Here is a 25,727-nt window from a genome sequence, read left to right as displayed (position 1 = left end):
AGGGTATTCTGTGAGAACCACAAATTATCTTTCACAACCACTACAGCACATGAGGGGTAATTTGCAAACGCCTCATAGATTATTTTCAGCTGTTTATTGCTGCTGTCGTATTCATAGATTCCCTCGTAAAAATGTCTTCTCTCTCAGAGCCTTGCTGAGGGTACACTGTGAACGCAAATCACACCGGGTGCTGATTGTCTCTGAGCAAACCATCTAAAATAGAGCTAGTCCTTTCACCGTATTCAGTGGGACGGTCTGAGTACACACTGCTGCCCTTTGCTTTGCCAGAGACCACAAGCTCGCAGGCAGACGCGGTAGCCGGCCGCAGCGCAGCACGCACAGAGAGAGAACGAAGAATGTACGCCGCCATAGGGATTTTGTTGAAAGAAGATCTAGAATCTAATCTATATCTGAAAAGCTTTTACAATTAAGGCAAATATCCCTGACCATGTAGGAAGAATCTTACAGAATTATAAAATGCCAATGGATAACTGGGTGCTTTATTTTTCCATTTTTTCCTTACAGAGACTAACCGGTGATTCACATGTGGATTTTTTCCTAAAGGTTCATGAAAATCAAATCTCATTGCTCAAGTTAACCAAGTACCCCTGAAACGTCTTTGTCTTAGATCCTAAATATCAAAGGAAGTAGCTAAATCAACTTCTAAATTAATCTATCTGTAGCACACATTCATATAATTAAACAATAACCATTAGAAACCTGTAACTAAACTTTCTATTACAGGTCGGGGTATTACTGTTTCTAGTTTGGTAAAACCCATCAGTGTATCCATTGCTAAATGCTACTGACAGAAACCTACCAACAATGACATTCCAACCTTACATGGCGTTGCTGGGCTATGGTTTACATGCACAACTTCAGGGAACCATCCTGTTTGCCCTTTTAATGAAAATGTTTTTTTAAATTAAAAATTGCAATGTGGTCTTAAAGGAACCCCTGCCCCATTCAGAGAAGCAGCTTCATAATATACTACTCCTCTTTTAGCTTTTTTTTTCATTTTTATTTGTGTATTTTTATTGACATGTAATATCTTTTAGATTCTTGATTGGACTATGCATGCCTGCTTTTTACCCCAACAATACCTAATATTCATTTGGATGGACAGGATGTCACTGGGTTACAAAAGCCCATCAACAAAATCCAGAAAAAGAATCAGAGGACTGGCGAACGCGGAAGGGGCTTGGCGAGCATTTAGTCTGGGCCTGGAAAATTTCAGAGCAGCTGCCGTCAGCCTCTCTATTCACTGCAGACTTTGCTAATAGATCATGGCAAACTTATCTGCTTAGCCCAGACAAGGCCTCAGAATTTTTTAAGAATCTGTTTTCCCACTAGTGATCAACTGGAGTTGACATAAGAGATTAAACCCATTTGCTACCCTGATATAGTTCTGTGTTCTTTATTTACAGATAGGAAATAGAAGCATGGAAAAGGAAAGAAACTTTCTAAAAGTTGTGCACATAATTAATTTCAGGCTTGATAAATGTGGTTGTAGGAGCATCAAGTTAGCATGCATAACACAACCTGACCTTCCCTATTCTTCATTCATTCTGCAGTGAGCCACAGTATCAAGACTAGGATATTATTATACTAATTATTTGGATAAATACAATTATAGCACCACTATCAGCATATATTGAGTATCCAATTTTGTGCCATGTATTTTCCAAGCATAATACTTACTTTTCTCTAAGCCTCATAATGACAAAAAACATGTGAGTATTGTACTACCACATTATAGATAAGAGACATGATCAGAGAGCTTGGGTCACGTGCTCAAGGTCACACCACTAGTAAATGGCAGAGTAGGAATCTGCATGCAAGTCTTCCCAAGGCCAAAACCTTGGCACTTTTCAGAATGTGACATGTTCAAAGAAGTCAGAATTGGAATCCTTTCCTGGCACTGCCAGCACTTGCCTTGAAATACGGCAGGTAACAGGAGCCCAACCACCCAACAATGTGTCACTGCTGGAGCTCTGGTCCCATCAAAAACAGGGGGACAGCTGAAGCAGCCAAGGTAAAACGGTAGAGTGAGGTTCCTTTCATTACCTATGACTGTGCTGGGCTGGAAAGGGCAGGTCAACAAACTCAGTCACACTCTCTTGCAATTATTTGAGAAAATGACAAAATTAAACTCCAGATTAAGATGCTAGCTATTAAGTTGTATTTCCTCTTGAAATACTCATTAATATGCAGAAGAGGAAAAGAATGATCAGGACCCTAGGAATTGTGAATACTGCCCCAAGATGCGCCAGTCTCTAGGAGGAGCATCGGCTATCCAAGGCAGAGACGTGCCTTGACACTGTGGGCAGGCCACGAAGAAGAAAGCAGTAGTCCACCTGCTGACCCTCATGCTGGCATTCCTTCCTCTGAGACAGTGGGTTTAAACAATAATAAAGAAACCACACTTTCCTGTCACTGTCTTCACCCATTAGAGACAAACACTCTCAGTAATGCAGCATTTGGTAGGTTGAAAAATGGAAGGGAAGGCAGTGAGTACAATCTAGGGACTACAGTTTACCTACTGTTTCTTGTGGGGAATGAAAGCAGCAGACGAGTTTACTTTTTTCGTCCAGGTTAAGCCATCAGCAGGCAGCAGGAAGCGGCATCTCCTTACCAGTCCCGCAACACCCCACTGGATGGCAGACGTCCAGGCACTGGACACTTGTCTGGTCCCTTGTGTACCAACTAGCCTTCCATCTTAGTCCCTCCAAGGAGTACCCTAAAGTCAACAGCAGGGCCACTCGAGGTGTGCATGAAGAACAATGCGGAGGCTGTGGCTGAGTGGGAGAGTAGGAGCTGAGGGTAGCCAGGGGTCAAATCATGCCGGGCCCTGTCTATGAGTGGTGGCGGGCAGCTCTCAAGATGATGTCCAGTGATCCCCACCCGCTGGTGCTCTTGCCTTCTCCTTGGTGGTGGGCTGGGCCCAGTGACTCGCTCCTAGCAAACAAAACATAGCCAAACGGATAGGACATCCTTCAAGATTAAGTTACAACAAAACTCCGGCTTCTATCTCACTCACTCTCTCTTGCTCATTCTGACAGGAGTCAACTAGCACATGGTGAGCCGCCCTGGGCAGGAAATAAGGGATGTATGGGTAGGAAATACCCATGGGTATTTTGGCATAATTTGTTACACAGCAACAGATAGTGAATACATGCGCCACCGTGAGAAGTCTGGCTTTTAACTTTGAGTAACCTGGGAACCAGTTAGAAGGAAATACCCATGGGTATTTCCTACCCTGCATGGGCAGGAAATAAGGGAGGTCACTGGCCAACAGCCAGAGAGGAACTGAGGCCCTCAGCCCTACAATCCACAAGGAACTAAGTGACTCCCACTAATGATCTCATGAGTGAAGGTGGAAGCAGCTCCTCTGCTCGTCGAGGCCTCGCCCGAGCCCACAGCCCTCAGCACGCTTCCCTGCAGCCTCATGGGAGGCTCTGGGTCAGCACCTTGACACCAGCCTTTGGGAGAGGCCCTGACCCTGAGCCAAGCTGCACGTGGATTCCTGACTCACGTATAGTAAATGTTTGTGGTTTTAAGCCACTGAGTTTTGGCATAATTTGTTACAGAGCAACAGTTAGTGAATACATGGGCCATCGTGAGAAGTCTGGCTTTCAACTTTGAGTAACTGGGAACCAGTTAGAAGGCCACTATGACAATCCAGGACAGAGATGAAGGTGGCCTGGCCCAGTGGGGTAGCAATGGGAGCACTAGGAAGTGGTCAGACTCCATACATAAATTAAAGAAAGAACTAAGTGGATTTATAGACACAGTGGTTGTGAGTAGAAAGCAAAAGAGAAGAGTTAAGAATGACTTCAAGATCCTGATTTAAAACCAGGTGTAGGCCAGGTGCAGTGGCTCACACTCGTAATCCTAGCACACTGGGAGGCCAAGGCAGGAGGATTGCTTGAACTCAGGAGTTCAAAACCAGCCTGAGAAACATAGTGAGACCCCATCTCTACAAAAAAGGAAAGGAAAGGAAAGGAAAGGAAAGGAAAGGAAAGGAAAGGAAAGGAAAGGAAAGGAAAGGAAAGGAAAGGAAAGGAAAGGAAAGGAAAGGAAAGGAAAGGAAAGGAAAGGAAAGGAGGAAGGAAGGAAGAGCATGGTGGCACGGGCCTGTAGTTCCAGCTTCTTGGGAGGCAAGGTGAGAGGACAGCTAAACCCAGGAATTCAAGGTTGCAGTGAGCTAGAATTATGCCCTGCACTCCAGCCTTGGTGACATAACGAGGCTGTGTGAAACAAACAAACAAACAACAAACAAACAAACAAAAAGGAAAAATAAAAATAAAAACTGGATACAGTGGCATGTGCCTATAGTCCCAGCTACTTGGAAGGTTAAGGCAGGAGAATTGTTTGAGCCCAGGTGTTCGAGACCAGCCTGGGCAGAAAAGTGAGACCCTGTCTCTTATAGAAAAAAAAAAAGATCCTGATTCAAACAAACTATAAAAAAATAAAAATAAAAATGCCATTTCTTTGAGACAACTAGGAATTTAAATACTGACTGGGTTATAGGTTTAGGAATTATTTTTAGGTACAATAATGGTATTGTTATTTTAAAATACAAAGAAGTCCTTATCTTTTAAAAATGCATACTGAAATAATTATGTATGAAATGATGTGATGACTAAGATTTGATTTAAAATAGTATGGAATGGGTGGTAGTGGATTGGGGGTTTGAAGGACACAACTGTGGTCATGGGTTAATGGCTACTGGGATTGGGTGAAGGATACATGGAATTCCATTATATTTTCTGTCTACTTTTTGAGTATATTTAATATTATCCCCAATAAAATGTTTTTTAAAAAATGAATGACTCCAAAGGTTTTGGACTGAAAAACTGGATAACAAGAATTACCGAGCTGCGTTTACCTAGATTATCTACAGGAAGGGTGGAGGCGGAGAGTGTGCCTGGAGTCAGCGCCCGAGCGTGCAATCTGCTGAGTTTGGTGGTCCCTTTTGAGAGGGGTGGAGATGCTGAGTGGTCAAGGGGGAGTCAGTGAAAGAGGTGTGGCTTGGGAGTTCCGGCCCAGGGAGGGCGTTTGTGGACTTGACAGTGGATAGGAGCACAGATGGAGGCCCCTGGGCCTCCAACATTTACCAGTCAGGGGGATGAGGGAGTCAGCACAGGGGATCTGGCGGGTGGGCAGCAAGGTAGGCGAGGAACCAAGGACGGAGAGATCTCAGGGAGAAAGTGGTCAGCACGGCCCAGCACTGCTGCTGGGCAAATGCACAGCTGAAGTTCAATTCTGGATTCAGTAACGTGGGCATATCGGTGCCCTTGGTGAGAGGCGCGTCCCCGCGGGGAGGGCTGAGTGCGCTCCAGGGCGAGGGGGCAGAGCCGGGGAGGACCCACAGCGTCACAGAGGGAGGGCTATGCCACTCAAAAAACTATGTTATCAAGAGTTGTGGCTTAAAAACCTGACTATATCATTTAAAATCTGGAAGCTGGTGGAAGGCTAGTGAAGTAAAGCCTATTAAAAGGCCCATGCGCTGTGTTTTCACTCAGAACTTTCTCTTCGTTTTTAAGGACGAGCGCACAGTCCCGTTCGCCTGAGCTGGGTCACGTGTAATTGTGTAATTTCGCCTTGAAGTGGGATTGACATTCAGACACTGATCCTCACCTCATGTGGATTTTTTCAGCCAGAATAGAACCAAGGGATTCTTGGTAAGTGCAACCCTTGGGAGGCAGCGGGAGCGCTTCGACTTCGATGCGTGCTGCCCCTTTCCCACCGCAGACAGACCAGGGCATTTTCAAGGGCGAGAACGCCCGGACGGACTGTCCAGGTGCTCAGGCTCCTGCTGCAGACTCGGCTCACACTGCTGTCTTCCCAGGGGAGAGGTTCGCGCAGCTCATTTATCCTCTGGGGGCCCTTCCCTTAGCATGAGTCATATACATGCAAGACTTAACTGAGATCAAAATCCCAACAAGGTCACTAGGAGATTTGCTTGGATAAAGGCGGTTAAATAAATCCCCAAATCTCTCCTGAGCTATGTTGGAAAAAAAATCCCATAAACTGTTTTCCACCAAAGCATGTGAGGGCATTTCCAACGCTCTACCAAGCATTATGCTGATTGCACTGTTCAGAGGTTTATAAACTAGAAGGAAGATTAAGTAAATCACTGTCTTGACTGACAATGAGAACATATATTTTTAGAAAGCTTAGGATCTTTGATTGGGATTTCTGTGTAACCACATGCACAAAAATATCAGGCACAAATGATGGACAACTTCTGATATACGAATTCTGTCTTCAACATCTACCTCTGATTTAAATATAACCTCTGATTTAAATATCTACTTCATTTTATAAGAACAGGGTTATACTGGCGAGTGAGCAAATCAGCATTTTTTGTTCTTTTAAATAGACAGTGTGACATATTTTCATCTAAAGCTGGATTTGGCAAGCTCTTTCTTAGTATAAATGGCCAGGTAGTAAATATTTTTGGCCTTGAAATTCATATAGTCTCTACCCAATGACTCAGCTCTGCTATTTTAGCAGGAAGGTATCCATAGATAATAAGGGAAGGCTGCATTTCAATACCACTTTATTTACAAAAACAGGCAGCAGATATCTATCTGACAAGGTACTTATATCCAGAATATATCAAGAACTCTTACAACTGAACAATAAAAAGACTGCCTAACAGCCTAATTTAATTTAAATATGGGCAAAGGATTTGAATGGACATTTCTCCAAAGAAGATACACAAATGGCAAGTAAGCACACGGAAAGATGCTCAGAATAATTAGGCATTATGGAAATGCAAATTACTTCATACCCACTAGGATGGTTAAATTTTTTAAAAAGATAATAACAAGTATTAGGGAGGATGTGGAAAAACTCAAATCCTCATACATTGTTGGTGGGATTGTAAAATGGTACAGACACTTTGAAAATCAGTTTTGCAGTTCTTCAAAATATCAAACACAGTGTTACCATATGACCAAACAATTCCACTCTTACGTATCTATTCAAGAGAAATAAAAGCATATGTCCACATAAAAACTTGTACATGAATGTTCATATCAACATTAATAATAGCTGAAAAGTGTGAACAATCCAAATGTCCATCAACTTATGAATGGATAAATAAAATGTTGCATAACCATACAATGGAATATTATTTGGCAATAAAAATTGAAGTACTGAAACATGCTACAACATGAATGGACCCTCAAAACATTATGCTAAGTGAAAGAAGATGGTCACAAAAGGCCACATACTATATCAGTCCATTTATCAGAAATGTTCCCAAATAGACAAATCTATGGAAAAAATTAGATTAGTGGTTTCCTGGGGCTGAGGTGGCAAGTGGGATATCAAGAATGGAAGAGGATATATGGTGAGTTCTTTGGGGGATGTTAAGATAATTCTAAAATCAGATTGTGGTGATGGCTGCACAATTTTGTCAACATACTAAGAGCCAATGAACTATACAAACGGGTAAATTTTATAGTACATGAAATATATCTCAAAGAACTTTTAAAAAAGCAAAACTAAAAACATGCAGCAGCCTACACTTCACCCTGTGAGCTGTGGTCTGCCAGCCTCTGCTCTAAGGCATAGGTACATGAAATTGTGAGTTCCCAAGTTTTAACATGAAACGTGTCAAGATACTATAATGATACTCCCATATGCAAGTTTTCTTAGAGAACAACATAACCCAAAAAGCACTGGCTAGTGAGTGCTGTTGGGTGTAACATGACATAATGATTATATAGCAACAGCAATAATAACTTAGCAGCTAATGATTATTGACCACCCAACTGTAAACATTTACTGAGCACTTTAAATATATATATATACATATTATATATATACATATACACACACGTGTTTATATACATATGCACACACATACCCTCATTTATTTCTCTCAACAGGACTCAGAGGGGCCCCCAAAAGCCAGACCGAATCTGGGTGTATGTGGGTGTGAGAAATACTCCAATACATTCCTGTCCTTTTTTGTGATGATGAAATAAATTTCCATCTAAGCTGTTAGAAATTCAACCTAAGTGGCAAACAATCGCGATTTAGGAATGTGAAAATGGAGGCCCAGGGGTGGAGTTTGGGGTGGGGGCAGGGAGTGGCCTGTGCTCACTTCTGGACACTCAGTTCACAATGACTTTAATGTCCAAATCCCACTGTGACCTCTGAAAGAGGTGGCTTAATTTGCCAATTCAGAAGCCAGGTAAGAGGACCTGTTACCCCAAATTCGGCTGTTGATTTTTGAGTGGAGAATGTGCTGGGGCTTTTGATGAGTTTAAGAAAGGGACAGTGACTCTTCAAAGTGAGTGTCCTGGAGACTTAGCATAGAGGATCAAGTTTCTCGAAGCTGTGGGCTATTTTTATTCCTGGGGTAATAATCCTCAACGTGCCTTGTCACTGGCTACCGTGGTATGCAAAGCAGCTGTTCTAACGGCGAGTTCGAACTCTCAGACTCTGTTGCAGACTTTAAATACAGCCCGATGTACAACTACATCACTCACCGTTTCTATGCAGTTTGCTGTTGTCAGTCCTGCCAGTTTAGACCTGCTTTTTTCTCTGCATCGTACTCACTCATCAGTTAAAAAACAAAGGCCAAACATATAAAAAGCCCCACCCTACAGCTCACTTTTAGAGCTGAGACTTGCCTTGAACTCCCTATTTCCCTCTGTGTCATCTACTCACCTGCCTATCAGCTCTGCTTTTAAAACCTGGTAAATACCCTCAAAACCCAAGAGAGTCATGCAGTCTCACAGCACCCTCCTGGAACATGCACATGGACATGCAGAATCGCATTCCAGATGCACTCAAGGTTTTCGAGAAACTAGTTTCCTCTGTCTGAGAGTCTCTCCCCGTGTATCTTTGCAGAACGACTGCATCTCAGCATTTGGATCTCTGCTCACATCTCCTTATCAGGGAGGCCTGCGCTGACCACCCCTTCCTGGAGAGGCACTGCCCGCCACACCCACACACGCACAGGTATGGGCACGAGCGTGCATTCCTCCCCTTCGCCCCTGCTAACCACACTTCATCTCTTTGTTCTGCTGTATTTTCTAGAGTATGTACCAATACTGGGAATCCATCCTTCCTTCCTTCCTTCCTTCCTTCCTTCCTTCCTTCCTTCCTTCCTTCCTTCCTTCCTTCCTTCCTTCCTTCCTTCCTTCCTTCCTCCCTCCCTCCCTCCCTCCCTCCTTCCCCCTTCCCTCCCTCTTCCCTTACCCTGTCCTCTCTCCCTCCTTCCCTTCTCTCCTTCTTTCCACTCCTCCCTCCTATTCATGCAATATTTATCTGTTATCTGTATGTCCCACACAAATGGAAACTCTCCGCTGGTAGCAACTTGGCTGCTGCATTTGGGTGAGTGATTCTTCACTGGGCAGCTATCGTCTCAGCCTCTGGACACCGGATGCCAACAGTGCCCTCATCATTACATCAACCAACAAACTCCTGACACTCCACAGTGCTCTCTGGGGCACTTAGTCACAGCTGAATCCCCACCACTAGGTACACTGTAGGTGAAAAATATGTATTTATCAAATTATTAAGTTTAAAATGAAGAGATTAAGCAGGATTGTTTTAAAAATTAGTTTATAAAGGAAAACACTGAATTTGAAAGCACTAAGAATTGAAGTCTGCCTATCATTTTAGCCTAGTGACTTTCAATCTCACCACTGCCGACATTTTGAGCCAGATCATTCTTCGTTTTGTAGGCTGCCCTGTGTTTTTCCAGATGTTTAGCACCATTTCTGACCTCTACCCACCAGATGCCGGCAGCACCCCTCTTATCAGTGGTGACAATTAAAAGTTTCTAGATGTTGCCAAATGTTCCCGAAGGGGCAAAATTGCCTCTGGTTGGAAACCACTGGTTTAATCAATAAGTTTTCATTTTTGCCAAAATAAAACACTTCTTTTGCTCAGATTTAACAAACTACAGGTTTATCCAAGCAGACTGGACACATAATTTCTGACATACTACTTAACTCATACATATCAAATATGTGAGATCCCACCAAAGGAATGCTGTCAAGTTGAATGTTTGCCTACAACATTTTGCCAAGTGTATTCACCCAATTCTAACAAAAGGTCCATGTTAAGTACTACAGTCAGGTTAAATAGCACATACCTATAATAGCTAAGGGTCAAGGATGTTAATCCATCCATTTTCTAATTAGCTGGTTAAAATGGGACCTTCCCCTTCATTAAACTACCTTGAATTATGCAAATGAGACTGCATCACCCACATTTTCAAATATTCCCCAATGAACAGATCTAATGCTATCTGTGCTTCTTGCAAAGAAACAGGCTGGCAGATCAGAGCCTCCCCAAACCTACTCAAAATCATCGAATTTTACAATTAAAAAGGGTGAATATTTTTGTATGTAAATCACAGCTCAATAAAGGTGTTTAGAGAAGGGCTATTTCTATAATAAACCAATGCCTCTATACTGTCTATAATATGTTCTTTTCTGCTGATGATCAGATTAGGTATTCTAAGCATCACCTTATATGCATGAACCTCGGAAAAGACATCAACTGATGCAGCAATCACTACTGATTCAACACAGTTAGTTGCCTTTACAATGGGACACAAAACAAGTTTTTATTCTTTAAAATATTCATGTTGGTCTACATCATATTATTATAGTGTGGACTAGAGTTTTAGCTTCTAAGTATCTCTCCTATAGCTTTCGTCAAATACTGTGTTTCCATTGTCTGGTTAGTGAATGTTGCAAGCTTCAGTATCTACATACAACAGGTTGAAATGAAACTCTTCTTCTTTGAATCATTTATTCAGCCAATATTTCTCACATATCTACCATGTGTTAGCCTTTGTAGTTGGTACTAGGAATAAAAAGATAATTGAGACAGTTCTTGCCCTTGGAGAGTTTACAATTATTTAAGACATCAAAATAGAACATTTTTAGGAGCAATTTTAGGTTTCAGTATGTTAAAAAGGTACATGTTAAAGTCAATGCAAAACATTGAGAATTCATTATTTATTATTTTTAAAAATTCAGAAGTCTGAACTTCATAACAAAAATTGAGATCAGGTATTTTGTATTTGTCAGAGGGAGAGTCTAAAAGGTGGATAGGGAGGCCAGACAAACAATGCAAGGAGGGGAAGAAGTCCCCTGCAGGGCCCAGACTTCTACCTAGGTTCAATCCTTCCTCCCTATGCATGTCATATCCACTCCATGTCCCTTCCACCCTGGTATGATAGAAGCAGCCTGTGACTGTCAACCTATAGGGCCAAATCTCTCCACTGAGAGTGGAGTAGAGAATTACCACTATGATTGGGGTAATTTATGGAACTCAAGTTGACAATAAGTAAGTTAGAGGTAGTTTCTCTACCTCTGTAGGTTTCTCTCTAAACTCTGTAGGTTTCTACAAGTTCAATGCAATTTTATAAAGTTTTCATTGAGGGGGAGCTGATTCACTGTTTCAGGTACTCCCCTGGGTTATACTGAGGGGCAGAAGATGAAAAGAACAAAGTCCTTGACCTCTAAGAGCTTCTAAATAATTTTTCAGCTTTTCAATTCACCTTTCCCTTTGTAGACATGGCTTTAAAAGCAGTTGCTGTCTTATAGGGCTGTGGAAGGAGGAAGGGGTATCAATTATAGAACCTGGTTGCTATGGTTTGAATATGTCCCTCAAAGTTCACATGTTGAGAACATAATCCCCAATGCAACTGACCTTTAAAAAGTGATTGGGTCATTAGGACTCTGCCTTTATGACTGGATTAATGTTGTTATCTTGGGAGTGGGTTAGTGATCACAGGAGTGGGTTCTTGATAGAGGGATGAAGGTAAGCCCCCTTCCTCCCTCTCTTACGCTCTCTTGCTCTTTCCACTGTCCACCTTCCACCATGGGACGATGCAGCAAGCAGGCCCTTGTCAGACATGGGTGCCTTAACCTTGGACTTCCCAGCCTCCAAAACCGTAAGAAATAGTTTTTCTTTATAAATTACTGAGTCTATGGTATTCTATTACAGCAACACAAAATAGACTAAGACACTAGTTATTATTTATTTATACCTAGAGTGCCTGGCAAAAGCAGAGTCTCGGGAAATATTTACTGAATAAATGAATGACTATGCTGCCAACTTGAAGATGAAAAATGGATTACCCCAAATTCTAGCATTTTTATCCTTTTTTATATCCAGGAATTTTCTTGTTTATTTTCTCATTTTATCCCAAACTCAGTACAGAGTAAGGGAAGAGAGGTAAGAATCCCAACGCTATTTTAGATAGACCTTTAGAGACCCAAGACCACACATTTAACAAGTTATAGAGTGAGTGACAAACCAGTGTGGACTGTATAGTTCAAGGTTTGCTTTTCCAATAGCAACAAGAAATGGATTAGGGACCTGACACACACACAAGGTTTCAGGGCTCCAGAGAGACTCGGTAGGCCAAAGGGAAAGTCCTGTCCTTTCTTGCTGTGCAGTGGGAAAGCAATTAAAACAGTGCAGCATGCTGGTGGCAGCTGGAGGGTTGGCAAGCTTCTCAAGAGCAGGGCTGTGAGCAATGTCATAGGCCGGGAAGATGGATGGGGCCTGTTTATGCACAGAGGCTGATGTACAAATGAAACCCTGCCCAGTTTGACTGGCCTTTCTTCAAAGGTGTCATTGACAGATGAGTAGCTAAATGTTTTTGTTTAAATAAGAAAATAAGAGGAAAGAAAGAAGAGAATAAAGCATAAAACAAAAAACAAAACAAAAAACTCTTTCTACCCACATGCATACACCCAATGAACATAAGAATACCAGATCAGGCCTGGGAGTAGGGCAGGCCTTGCAAAGTAGTCCTTAATAAGAATTTGCAAAGCTATACACCTTTTCTTTCATTTAACTTAGATTTCATTTTCTTAGATTTCCATTTAACACAATATTTCATTGAAACCCCAAATTACTGCCAGTCGGCTGTCTCCCATCTGCTGCTGGAGGCACGCGGATGGACAAGCCTGCTCACATATTCATCTTCATCTGCCAAAACAAGGCCTCGTCCCCAATTAAAATGGCCTTTTTAATTTTAGAGTGGTAAACAATGTCTACTTAATTTGAGGAAAATACACAGAGGAAAGTTACCAAACCTAATCACATAGTGACACAATGCTTGAGTCAGAGTCAGTGGAACTTGGGGCGTGCTGAAGAGGCTGCCCTGCTCTTAGAGACGGCGAGGTCTTCTTGAGGTCATTGGCTTCATGGGCTGCATTCACGCAGCCTTCAAGATCAAAACCAAGCAGTTCTACCAAACACAGTTTGAAAAAGAAGGTTAATAATCACCAATTTTAAAAAGTAAGAAGTAAATACTGTTCCTTGGATGACCTTGCTTCTTGGTTTAGCTCTGTAATTATCTTCTGAAAATGGGGACCACTTGACACACTGAGAAGCAGTAAACAGGAGGAGGCCTCTTCTATCCTCTCAGGCTGAGCCAAACCCTGTCTCATGACCTGCCTGTGGTCTCTGGCCAGCTGTGTAACTCAACAAAAGACCAGCACACCATTTGGAAAATGCACACTCTTCTCTAGACTAATACACAGTGCTCAGATTGAGTCCACGTTTCATCCATTCTCAGCCAAATGGGCATTTATGAAACATAAGGCATTTGGAAACATGTGAGTGCAATTTGTAACCTTGGACAGAGGTGACTGGGATAGGCACAGTGACCTTAGGGCCAACGGAGCAAGCTTCATGATGACTGAATTAGAAACCCAAGGAAAGGGTTTTAGAAAGAAATTTCAAACAGACGGATAGACAACCTTGGCCAGACCATGTCTTTGCCAGCTGCTGCATGAGGCCAGAGCTCCCAGGAGGTAACATGCCTCCAGAATTAGTTGGCTGGGTCAGCCTGGAGGTAAGCAAACCTGACTTCCTTTAAGCAAAAATAAATCTTGCTGAGTTAAATGATCCTGTCCCCCACTTCCCTTAAGGAACATGAGACATTAAGTGACAAAATCTGAAGACAGCGACTGTGAATCCTCAGAGCCCAAATCTCCTGGCTGATTAATTACAGGTCTGCTTAGTTCAAGATGAACCACAGGTCAGATATATAAGACTGTCTTCCTTGTCATATTCAGTAACCCAGAAACAACAAGGGCAAGTGTCCCTAAATCTTTTAATCCCTATTGATACAATTATGATGCATAGGCTAAGTTAGGAATGAAATGGGGGAAAAAAACAGTATTTCCTCACCAAAGAACAACCACTTCAAATGGGTCTCCTACATGTGTTCCATTTGCATTTCTTCCCACAAATATTCACAAATATTCTCCCACAAATGAGACACAGAAGTTGATGTTCAAAGTCATCCTAAAGTACAACTTATTGAAGGAGGCTGCCTGAAAACAAAACGCCTCCCTTTGGTAAAGCTATCAATATCAGGATGGTGCTTGGAGAGTGTCATCCATCCATCAACCAGTGAATCCAACAATTATATAGCAAAATAGACCATGTGCCAGACACGCTCTTGGGCCTTGTTTTTGTCAGAAGCTATTCTCAAAGAAGGGTTTGTGGTAGTTTCCAGCCCTTTAGGACAAATACCACCAATGAAAGCCCCCAGCCATCCACTGACATATACTGACACTTTTGAGAAATGAGAGAAATGGGAAAAACCAGAGACGGGACGCCTTTGACAATTCAAGACACTCAGGCATAAAATGTTTTGGCTTTTTCCTGGTCCCAAACCCAGCACCTGCAGATACATCTAACTCTAATTCTTCGTGGGGATTAAGGTGATGAAAATTTCAGTCCCTCTGGAGAAGAGCACATTTCAGTTTGTGTTTGCCAAAAGCAAACTCACAATTTCCTCGTATGCCTGCTCTCGCCGTATGATATCGAAGCAGAAACTGTGGAGTTTACTTTAAACGAACTTGCTACCTACCACCAAGATGTTCTCCTCTACACACACCAACGACTTCTTACTGGCTCAGAGTTTAAGAATATAAATGCTGGGAAAGATTTCTGTTTTCACATCAACCACCACCAGCTGTCAGGACCTTGGTTTGGAGGAGATCACACCAAGCTGAGAAGGAAGTAATTTTAAACCTTTTTCTCCTTCCCAAACCTACCTTTTGGAGACTAGACATGCTCCATGGAAGTAGTTGATGGGCGCCCTGCTTACTTTATGTTTACTGATTGAAATCTGCCATTTACCTGCCACCACCGGAGACTTCCGTTCATCTAGGAGCTGGATGGAGGTACTTGCTGTCACCACATTGCTTTTGTTAGCTGTTCCTGCGGCAAGAAAAAACACCATGACAAAAAAGAAGAGGCTTATAGTGTACGTGTTAAGAGAATAATCATATTGGCCCATAGTCACCTATTCTGCAAATTGTTTTGGGGCTCAGTTCCCAGGCCCCAGAGTCCCCTGGGCTGTGGACGCCCTGCCTACTCTGCTGGGCCATCGGTGCAGCATGGCTGGGCCTCTGCAAAGGAATAGATGCCCCCGCTTATAGCCGCCCGCACTGGGAAACGTCTCGCCTCTTCACATTGAAAGCACTGGCTCCCATGGAGGGCCCGTCTTTTGGTAGTCTGTGGTTACAAACTGCAGTGCTAACTTGTGTCAGGGGTCATACTTACATTGTCTAAATATAGCCATGGAGATCTGTATGAGAGTTTTGAGATTATTTTACGAGTTGGCAACTTTAGCTCTAATTCCTTGGCTAAATCTTTACTGATCTATAAAATTTTAATTTCAAGCCCAGTTTTTCTGAGCAAAACTATTCTAAACAGAGAAATAGCTGGAATGTAATCTTTACTCCAAACTATTATTATTCTGGTAACAATATGGCATTAGTATGAAGATATTTTCAAATACCAATAATGGTTCCAATACTCATGAATTAATAGACGCTGAGCACAGATTCTGAATGCTCAGAGTTAATAATTGTTAGTCTAACGCCTGCCTTATAAAAGCTGCTCAATGAATGTGAGTTGAATGAAATCCAGTTGAATCAAGAAGCAGGGAAAAGTCAGGCCTGCATTTGAATACACTTATGACTGAAGCAATTAGGAATTTCCTCCTGGCCCAAGTCTCAGCTGCTTCTCCAGTCTGTACAGGTATTCAACATGCAGTAGAGAAAACTGAGAGAGTTCCATCGCAGTAACTTGTACTTGGTGATTTTTAAGATTTTCCTTGAATCTAAAGGGAGATGTTGTGTCACCCACGATTTTACCACGAACCAGGTAAATTTCATTTCACTGTACAGTTACATTGAAAGTTCAGGGAAAACCCTAGTTACCAAAAACCATTTCAACAACAGCATTAATTAATCACAATTGGGTTTTTCCCAGACATAATTCTTTTAGGAAACACAGTGGATGGCAAAGCGAACTGCTGCGAGGCGCTGTCAGTGCGCGCATGAAGCCGTCTGGGGGAGCTCTCCTCCCACGCCACTGTCTCCCGGGACAGTGGGCAAAGGCCACTCTGTCACAAAGGGACAACTTGACGGGTCTAGTCTAGAATCAGAACAGCAAGCTCAGTTCTGAGTTTTTTTTCTCTAGAGGACTGTGAAGAAGGGAGTCTCATGAGATTGCTTGATAGGAGACAACATTAGAATTCATAGATCTGCCACAGAATGAAAACATCCACTGGCTCTTAGTTGCTATTTTCAGCAATAAAGTGTGATGCAGATAAACATAAAGACAGAGCTTCAGACACCTGGGAATTTGTAGTTGAGGCAGCAAACACAAACATGGGCATGCATTCATGTAAGCAAAGGAGCACGGACTCAAACACCCTTAGCCCTGAAGAGAACCTTAGGTGATCTAGCCTGAAATCCCAGCCAGGGAGAACCTCATCAGCAGCATCCAGCCTTTCCGTAAATATGCCCATTAATGAGGGACCGTCTTCCCAACGAGTCCATTCAACTAACTATTAGACAACTCTTGTCAACATATCTTCTACAAATTTCAAAAGCACCTTTTCTGAAAAGGTTTTTATTCATGGAAACGAGAAAGTACCAAGACTTAGGGAGGAGGGATTGGACACAAGCCCTGGAGAGCTTCCCTGAGGGCTGAGTTAGGAATGTTTGTGAAAGATTAGTACGAAAGGCCCTAATATAAAATATAACTATAGATTAAACTTTGCAGAGCAATCCAAGTTTATACAACTAGGTTTCATGCATCTCTGAAGCTCCTACAATGCCCAGTACACAGGCTTTCACAGAATGAGTGCCAAAAATGTCAGATGCATGTGATAAGAAAAAAATAAGGACAATTAAAGCATTTCCAGTTGGTCTTGCCTCTAATACTGGTTGAAATAAGACAGCACTTTGTTCTTTTCAGAGGAAGGTGACCTTAACTTCTTCATACCATCATAAAATCTCAGGACTGGAAAGACAATCGGCTCCACCCTCTCACAGGTCACCGCAGCCCTGTCAGGAGAGCACAGGGCTGTACAGAGTCGGCCCTTGCTCCTGCACTGGTAACAGTTTAAATCAATTCCGGTTCCAATGGAGAATTGTGGACCTCTGAAATGATGCAACTTGCAGAAGTTTCTGGCAAAGGATGCCTGAACTCTCTAAGTGGGCCCACGGCAGTATTAAAAAATAGCAACTTAGAAGTTAATATACCAATTCCAGAGAGTGCAGAATACTGGCTCTCCTTCCTCAAATGCTTTTGTACAATTTGGTTAAGTGAAATCTTCATTTTATTTGGTGCTATTACACTATGGAACAGGTCACTGGTTCAGGGCTGGCCCGGTACTCAGCACTGACTGGGAAGGTTGAACCTGGTTCCTTTCAGCATTTGGGCAGCTCCCCGCATGCTGCACACGACACCCAGGCCCACTGGACCGGACGACAGAGCCGCCCCCGACAAGGGCACCCACCTGTGCTGAACGGGATGGAGTAGACGAAGCTCCCCGGAATCTGCTCAGCTGCTCTTCGGTACCAGAGAGGGAAATGGTCTGCGTTAAAAATGTTCTCCTTGTCTCCCGCTTTCAAGAAGTCCCTGGAAATGGAACAGAATGAGAACATGGCCCCACTCGGCGAGGTAGAGCTGCACAGGGCGCGTCCCCACAGCCTCGGCCGGCTAAAGCCAGCATTGCCTTTGAGAACCCTGACTTGCTTTTCTCAGTGCAGAGAGGACCTGAGTGAACACCAGGAACCCAGATGACTCAAAGAATTCTTGCTGAGCTATGGCAGTCAGATTTCCAGTGGGCTAAACTGACTTTTCCTCATATATCAGTGAATTAATTATCCTAAAGTCTGACGCAAGCAAACAAGCGTAGACTCCAGAAATCATAGCAGAAGACCAAAGGGAAGCCCCTTTAAAACGGAAAGCTTTGGCTGGGCGCAGTGGCTCACGCCTGGAATCCCGGCACTTTGAGAGGTAGGAGCATCCCTTGAGCCCAGGAGGCTGCAGTGAGCTATGATCGTGCTATTGCACTCCAGCGTGAATGATAAAGGGAGAACCTGTCTCTAACATTTTTTTTTTAATTTTTAAAAAGAGTTGCAACAACTGGCCAGGCGTGGTGGCTCACCCCTGTAATCCTAGCACTCTAGGAGGCCGAGGGGGGAGGATCACTTGACCTCAGGAATTCAAGACCAGCCTGAGCAAGAGCGAGACCCGTCTCTACTAAAAATAGAAAGAAACGAATTGGCCAACTAAAAATATAGAAAAAAAAATTAGCTGGGCATAGTGACACATGCCTGTAGTCCCAGCTACTTTGGAGGTTAAGGCAGGAGGATCACTTGAGCCCAGGAGTTTGAGGTTGCTGTGAGCTGGGCTGATGCCATGGCACTCTAGCCTGGGCAACAGAGTCAGACTCTGTCCCCAGAAAGAAAAATAAAATGAAATAAAACAGAAAGCTTAGCCTGGCTTTGGAACCCACACACATGTACATGTGCCCTTGGGGGAATCAACTTCTTAAGTAGATCTTACTCAGAACAAGTGTAAAAAAGGCAAATCACTCTCCTTAGAAAAAGTGTGAAGGAGGTTAAAGTGGGCCCATGCCAGGGTCTTTGTCCCTGAAGCCCACCCACCTACTCTGCAGACAACAGGGCTGCTCACACCCTGTTTGAACCCCTCCACCCCTACTGTCTCCCTCTAGGGGAAGGCCACGCGTCCTCCCTCCCTCTTCCTCTCCACAGCGGCTCCCATACTGCCTACCTCACGAGCCCGCAGAGATACGTGCACGTTCCTACCAGCCCGGCCCCCACTCCCTCAGTCACTCTCACGAATTGGTCCTTTTTCTCGGCCTTCACTGCATGATTGCCAAGTCCCCTCCCCAAGGCTCCCAAGACCTCTGAGGACAGGAGCTGTTCCCATTTGCGTGTCTCTCAAGCCAATGCATGTTCATTGACTCCAGAGAGTCACATTTGCTCTCCAGTACCGAGTGCCCATCTGCGTCCATAGGTGCCACTCAGGGCAGGGAATGACTGCCTGGCCAGTCCACACTCTGCAGAGGTTTGTCAGAAACGGAGACCAATCAGAGGACAGTGTGCAGGTAAGGAAAAGAGCAGAAATGGCACCACTTTCAGTCCAGAACTTGCAGCATGGTGTTGGATCACATGGACCATGGAGAGATAGTTGTATGCTAAGTTGTAACTAGTTGGTTTCCTAAACTTGGCATCTAGTTCAGGAAAGCATTCTACAGGTATGCAAACCGGCATTCCCGTGAACTCCACCAAAGATGGAGAGCCCACATTTCAGAGAGGAAGCCCAGGTCATTAGAAGGCACCCTCCAAGCTCTGAGATGGTTCTGGAATCTGCCTTCCTATAACGTGCACGAGCATGTCCTAATTCTTCTCTAAGGGCTGGGACTCCTTCTCAGTCTCTCCAGGGCCCGGCTCTCAGTAGGCACTCAGTGTATAGTTTATGATTTCACGATTAATCAGATCTCATATCCAGATAAGAGTTCCTCAAGTATTAAAGACAAATTCCTATATCTTTTCTAAATAAAATGTCTTAATTTTTTCAAATTCCCTCATTGGTAGGGCCGCCTTCCTTTGTAAATGCTCTACTCTGTAAATCTGCTATAAAATTTTGTGCTACTAGAACTGGTCATTATAGACCAAAAATGATATCTGGTTTAGCAAAGCAGCCTACATTTCTTTACTGACTCTCACTGACAAGATGACTCTCCAGACATTAAAAACTGTTTTAAAATTTGGCAAAAGCACTCTATTCTCATTCAGGAGGCCAAGGCAAACTTAGGAGTCATGAGCAGGATTGAGAAGGTGCAGGACTTCCCATGCTAATCAGGATGCTGGCACAGGGACTCCTAGGCTCTGCGAGATAGACAGTGTCCTCTTGGTGATGCTCTATTCGGTGCTAATGTTTCCTGATCCTAAAATCACTGGGATTCACAAATATTGAAATTGTAGCCTTTTACTTGTTTTCTTTAGACATGAGATTCTTCATAAACCAGACTTGAGCAAGTGTGGGGAGGAGCCTCTATTGCCCAGCCCCTGGCAGGATGGACAGTTGCCTTCCTCAGGGGGTCAGGGGCACAGCCATGGCTGAGCGGACGGTGCCTTCACTCCTGGCAGATCTTTTTCATGGCCAGACGCACATCGCCACAGACAACAGGTGCTCTTTCAATGCCAGAGTCATGGCAGATGGGATAATACCTTGGGTAGAAGCTGTGAGGTGGTCCTCACTTAGACTCATGGTGACATTTGGGCTTAGGGGATGGCTTTGGAATGGCTTTGGGATGGTCTAGCATGCTGCACAGCTGGGTGTCTGGTGCCCTGCTGCCCAGAACAACGTTGGTCGTGAAAGGGTCTGGTTGCTAGGAGACCTGGAGGCACCTGTCAACTACCAAGCAGTACTTTGGGAGGAAGCAGGAAGGGGAGAGCTGATTCTACAAAATCCCAGAAATATTCTTTAGAAAGAAAGAGCCTTCTGAGTAAGATGAAAGCCTCTGGATACTGAGGGCTATTGTGGTGTTGTGTGAGCCAGGTCCAGGTTCTGGGCAGGGCTGGGTGACCTGGGGTGAGTAACTGAGTCTCTGAGCCCCCATTTACTCATTTACAAGATGGGAATATAGGAATACTATACTCAGTAGGATGCTATCAGAATTACATGAGACCATAGTGCAGGGTGCCCTATAATCTGAAAATGGGCTCAAACAAATATATGAGATTCTAAAAGCCCAAGAGTCTCTCATATTCCCTGGGGTTCAAATGGAAGGTGTACACTGGTCATCTTTTAGGACTACAGAAGAGACCAATAAGTGCACTGAAAAGCCGATCTCATTGGGTGCCATGTGCATAGTGACGTGAGAGGTCACACTGAGAAGGCTGACGTCACTGGGTGCCGTGAACATAGTGACGTGACAGGTCACACTGAAAGCACAAAATATGTTGTCACTACTGGAGATGATGGCTACAGAGTTAGAGGCCATGAACTCTAAGTGACCCACTTCCGAAGCAGGCGGTAGGGACAGGAGTTGGAATCTCAGTGTAGGAGACCGATGACAGTAGAAATTAATTCCAGGGTGGGGACTTTATATTATCAATTTTCCTGCCCAATAATATTTCCTTTTATACCCTAGTCAAAAACTAAAACTAAAACAAATATCAGAAACACTAAAAATGTTCTAGTCTTGGGTCAGAGTGTGTATCCAAATTGCTGGATCTCCGTGCATATCATTTGGTGGGAGAGGATAAGCAAGAAAAAGACTCCAAGAAAATATATGTTAGGGCCTCTCAGTGGTCCCCAACCTTTTTGTCACCAGGGACTGGTTTCATGGAAGACAATTTTTCTACTGAGGGGTGTGGGTGGGAAGAGGGAGACAGGGGTGGTTTCAGGATGATTCCAGCACATCACATTTACTGTGCAGTCAAACCTCTCTGCTAATGATAATCTGTATTTGCAGCCGCTCCCAGCACCAGCACCACCTCAGATTATCAGGCATCAGGTCCTCCCAAGGAGCACCACCTAGATCCCTGGCATGCACAGTTTACAGCAGGGTTCGCTCCTGTGAGAATCCAGTGCTGCCATGATCTGACAGGAGGCGGGCGCAGGCGGTGCTGCGAGCCATGGGGAGCGGCTGTAAACACAGCTGAAGCTTCACTGGCTCATCTGCCGCTCACCTCCTGCTGTGCGGCCACTTCCTAAAAGGCCACGGGCAGGTTCCCGTCTGCAGCCCCTGAGGTTGGGGACCACAGTTCTATTTGACCGAATGATATGAAGACAGAAGAATTATTCCATCTATCCACATAGTATATGAGTACCCACTCTGGGTGACAGTAATGCCCCGGGCAACAGAACTCATTGCTGTAGGTATTTTTAGCTTCCCAAAGCAGTTTTACATCTATAATTTTTTGATCCTCACAATAAGTGAAAGAGATCATTACCCTCACCTTTCAGATGAAAGGAATGAAGGCACACACGTGAGATGAGGCAGACACATAGCCAGTGTAGCCCTGTTGCCTTTCTAATCCGTCAGAATAACACAGATATCAGAGTAGCAAGACTTCTTTTGTTGTCATTTTTGTTTGCTTGTTTTAATCTCAGCGCCAGCAGCATCCTTCCTCCCTGAGTATAAGAAAATCTGCTCCTGTGTCTCCCTTTGCCTCTGAGTGCTAACAGGCGAAGGCAGGCTGCATCTTGGCACTTCTAGTCCTCCCTAGGAACTTGCCCTCTGGAAAAATAATTGTTAGGGGATACAGGGCTAAAAAAGCTTTAAAAAATTCAAGTGTCAAATACAGCCAATTTCATAAATGACAAGTGTGAGATACCAAGAAAGCCAAAGTGCCAGGACAGATCCCAAAGTCAGTCTCCCGAACTGTCTAAGGATTGATCAGTCTGCCACTACCAGACGGGAACTTATCAGGTTACGTGGCCGGTGTTGGGGCCTCGTCTCGCAGAGGCAAGCAGCGCTGCTGGACTCAGGCTGGCCGGGGAGGGAGCATTTCCTCCATGGGCTCCTGGTGGGCCAACACCTCTCAGATCTGCAGCCACCCCGTTGGCTTGGTTACTCAGGGACTCTAAAGGTAAGGGTGTGTGATGTTCCCTGGTAACCTCTGAACTCTCACACACACTTGCAAGCCACACTCGAACTCTCTGAATCTCATGATCCATTTGTCCCTGGCCTAATAGAGCCTCTTGCTTCAGAGAAAAGAAATGGGGAGAAGACACTAACAGGCTCGGAAACGACTTCATAGACTGCCCACCAGCTCTGGGGCACACCCGCTTGATGAGTTAAGGGTCCGCGGCTCTCTGAGGACACAGGGGCCGAGCAGTGGCTTAAAGAGCATCTGGGCAGTGGACTTAGCTAATCTCTGCCCACTGTCCAAACAGGTCTCCTTGGAAGTACAGAGAGACACTGTCAAACCCCAGTGCCCCCAGACGCCCACCCCCGGCTGCCGAGATCTGCAGTCTCTCAGGCTGAGCACAGAGCCCAGCGGTTCATTAAAACATAAACAAATAAACAAGGCTTGAAACAATGATTTTCCTACAGGCAGGAATTCCTCTGCATAGCTGCACAGCAGCTGAATGCCCTGAGGCCATTTGTTAGGAGATGTGGCTCCCTCCCTCTGGTGGCTCCCAGCAGCCACCGCCCCCAGGTGCTGAGTGACTCCCAGAGCAGGAGAGGACTCCAGGGCAGTGGACAGGAGCCAGCAAGCGTGGGGAACAAAAGCTTGTGGAGGGGCTGGCAGGCAGGTGAGCACACGCTGGGCCCCATGGTGGAACAGAGAGGAAAAACCTTAACAGGCCTGCAGCGGCCTGAATTTTCTTTCTACCAGCGGGGGAATCAGTGAAATACGCTTCCCTTTGAATTTCCCATTTCAGGAGCTCCCCAAGCCCTGCAGAGGAGCCTTCCTGCACTTACTGGTTGGTGAGCTGCTCGGCCCCCACGAACAGGTTGATTCTGGAGAGGCCTGTGCGGGTGCCGAGAAAGGCAACCTCCACGCCCTTGTCAGAATTCCTGAAACAGAGCAGCACACGTCAGGGGCACTTCCAGACAGTGAGCAGATCGTGACTTTCGTATTTCAAGACTCACCGAATGGTTTTCAACATAGCGGTTTTGAAACCCGAACTTTAACAGAAATTATAGGAGCACACATATACAGACACACATGCACACACACATGTGCGCGCGCGCACACACACACACACACACACACACACACATGCACACACACGCGTGCACACACACGCAGAAAACCCAGAACGAAAACTCTTATCCTTTACCAAAGTCTTCATGGTGATACTTGCAGGAAAATTGAAGAACTTGCTGCCAACAAAAGCAGCATGGCAAAAATGCTCTCACAACCACAAACCCATCTTTCTCTGATGGCTCTGGGTATAAGTTCAGAGAGAGCAGGCTGAGAATAGGAGGGCTTTCAGCAGAGGAAAAAACCCTTAGAATTAGTTTTCTGCACCCTACCAAGTCTAGCTGCGATCATTAACAGCAACTGCCATTCGAGGGAATAAACAGCTGAGCCACTGAGCCCCGACCCAAATGTGCAGCATCCACACAGTCGGAGCAGGATCTGGCTTGTACACAGTTGTGGGTGCACTGGCTCACAACTTCTACCAGAGCACAGGCTTTAGTCTCACCACCAACCCTCAAAAGATGAGGCAAGAAATGGCTTCTTCAAATAGCTCTGTAGGATGTCACAAATAGAAACTCGAAAGATGGCCTTAGCAAGGAAAGCTGATTTAAAAAATTCACCAAAAATAATTTTGTTTCAACATTCAAGGCAAGTTTTATAATGTTTGAGCATGTTTTTCAGGAGATTTACAATGCATACTTCTCCTTTGAAAAAAGCAACTGGCCTTTCTCCACAAACACATAATTTTATCCTACAATAAAAGCATGAAGAAAATACCAATTCTTGAGGTTTTTTCTTCTCTGTCCTAGATGCTAGTAGCAATGTTATTTTCAAGGTGAGATCACTGGTTACTTCATCTTTGACGACTGTCAAGGTGGTCAATACTACCATTAAGCATTTAAGGGCTGAATAAAAAACAACACCGTGCATTTGTATCTGCTCACAGCCTACACCAAACTGGACAGCCGGGCTGCCCAATCAGTTAGAGATGGGGACTACACAGCAAGCTACCATTTTGAAAATCTTTCGTATGTGTTAGGAATGAATCAGCAATCTTTGCTCAAGATTTTGATTTTCATGAGATCTCAACAGAAATGTTTCCACATCCATTAGAAAAAGAAACCCCAGGAAAGCTCAATTCTTTTCCAGTGCCCCAGGGAATAAATCCATGTAGGTAAGTAGTCCAAGGACACTCCCAGGTACAGTGAGCTCCAGACTCACTCAGTGAACAGCCTACCTGGCATCTTCACTTGGAGATGTCCAACCATTTTAAGCTCCAGTGTCTAGAAGGGACTCTGGCCATGTGCAGACCCAAGTGTGATCCTCCTTCGGTGTCTGTCTCCTAGCAAATGGCACCATCTATCCAGGTGTCATGACACAAACCCGGGAACGGTCCCTGATGGCGCAGTATCCCTATCCTCACACAGCAAACCCATCATCGAGTCCTGGGGGCCTCATTTCTGAGGCAGGCGACAAGTAGACCTCTACTCCCTGTGCCCACTGCCCATGCTCAGTGGCACCCCTGGGATGCTGCAGGAGGATTTGGTCGTGCTTCCTGTCCTCCACAGCAGCAGAGAGGCCTTTCAATACAGATCTTTAGTGCAAATCTTCCTACCCTTCTTAAAATCCATCCACGATTTCCCAATACTTTGAGTATAAAATTCAAAATCCTCCATTTAACTCCCAAAGTCCTGAGACACCTGGCCCCTC

At 44.4% G+C, this 25,727-nt stretch overlaps 1 protein-coding gene across 3 annotated transcripts in view; it reads right to left on the bottom strand.

Annotated features, from left to right (window-relative positions):
• CACNA2D3 (calcium voltage-gated channel auxiliary subunit alpha2delta 3) overlaps nucleotides 1-25,727 on the bottom strand; it is an 859,261-nt gene that overhangs the window by 139,826 nt on the left and 693,708 nt on the right. For all 3 annotated transcript variants that reach the window (XM_020280385.2, XM_076008650.1, XM_076008655.1), the window contains 3 exons: nucleotides 23,792-23,887; nucleotides 17,837-17,958; nucleotides 15,160-15,240 (listed from right to left, as the gene is read on the bottom strand). In XM_020280385.2, the coding sequence (XP_020135974.1) occupies nucleotides 15,160-15,240; nucleotides 17,837-17,958; nucleotides 23,792-23,887 (299 nt within the window). The remainder of the gene's footprint in view (nucleotides 1-15,159; nucleotides 15,241-17,836; nucleotides 17,959-23,791; nucleotides 23,888-25,727) is intronic.

The sequence above is a fragment of the Microcebus murinus genome, chromosome 1, assembly GCF_040939455.1.
Source record: "Microcebus murinus isolate Inina chromosome 1, M.murinus_Inina_mat1.0, whole genome shotgun sequence".
Taxonomy (NCBI): domain Eukaryota; kingdom Metazoa; phylum Chordata; class Mammalia; order Primates; family Cheirogaleidae; genus Microcebus; species Microcebus murinus.
The sequence above is the reverse complement of the archived record's forward strand: the minus strand, read 5'-3'. Positions and strand labels throughout refer to the sequence as shown.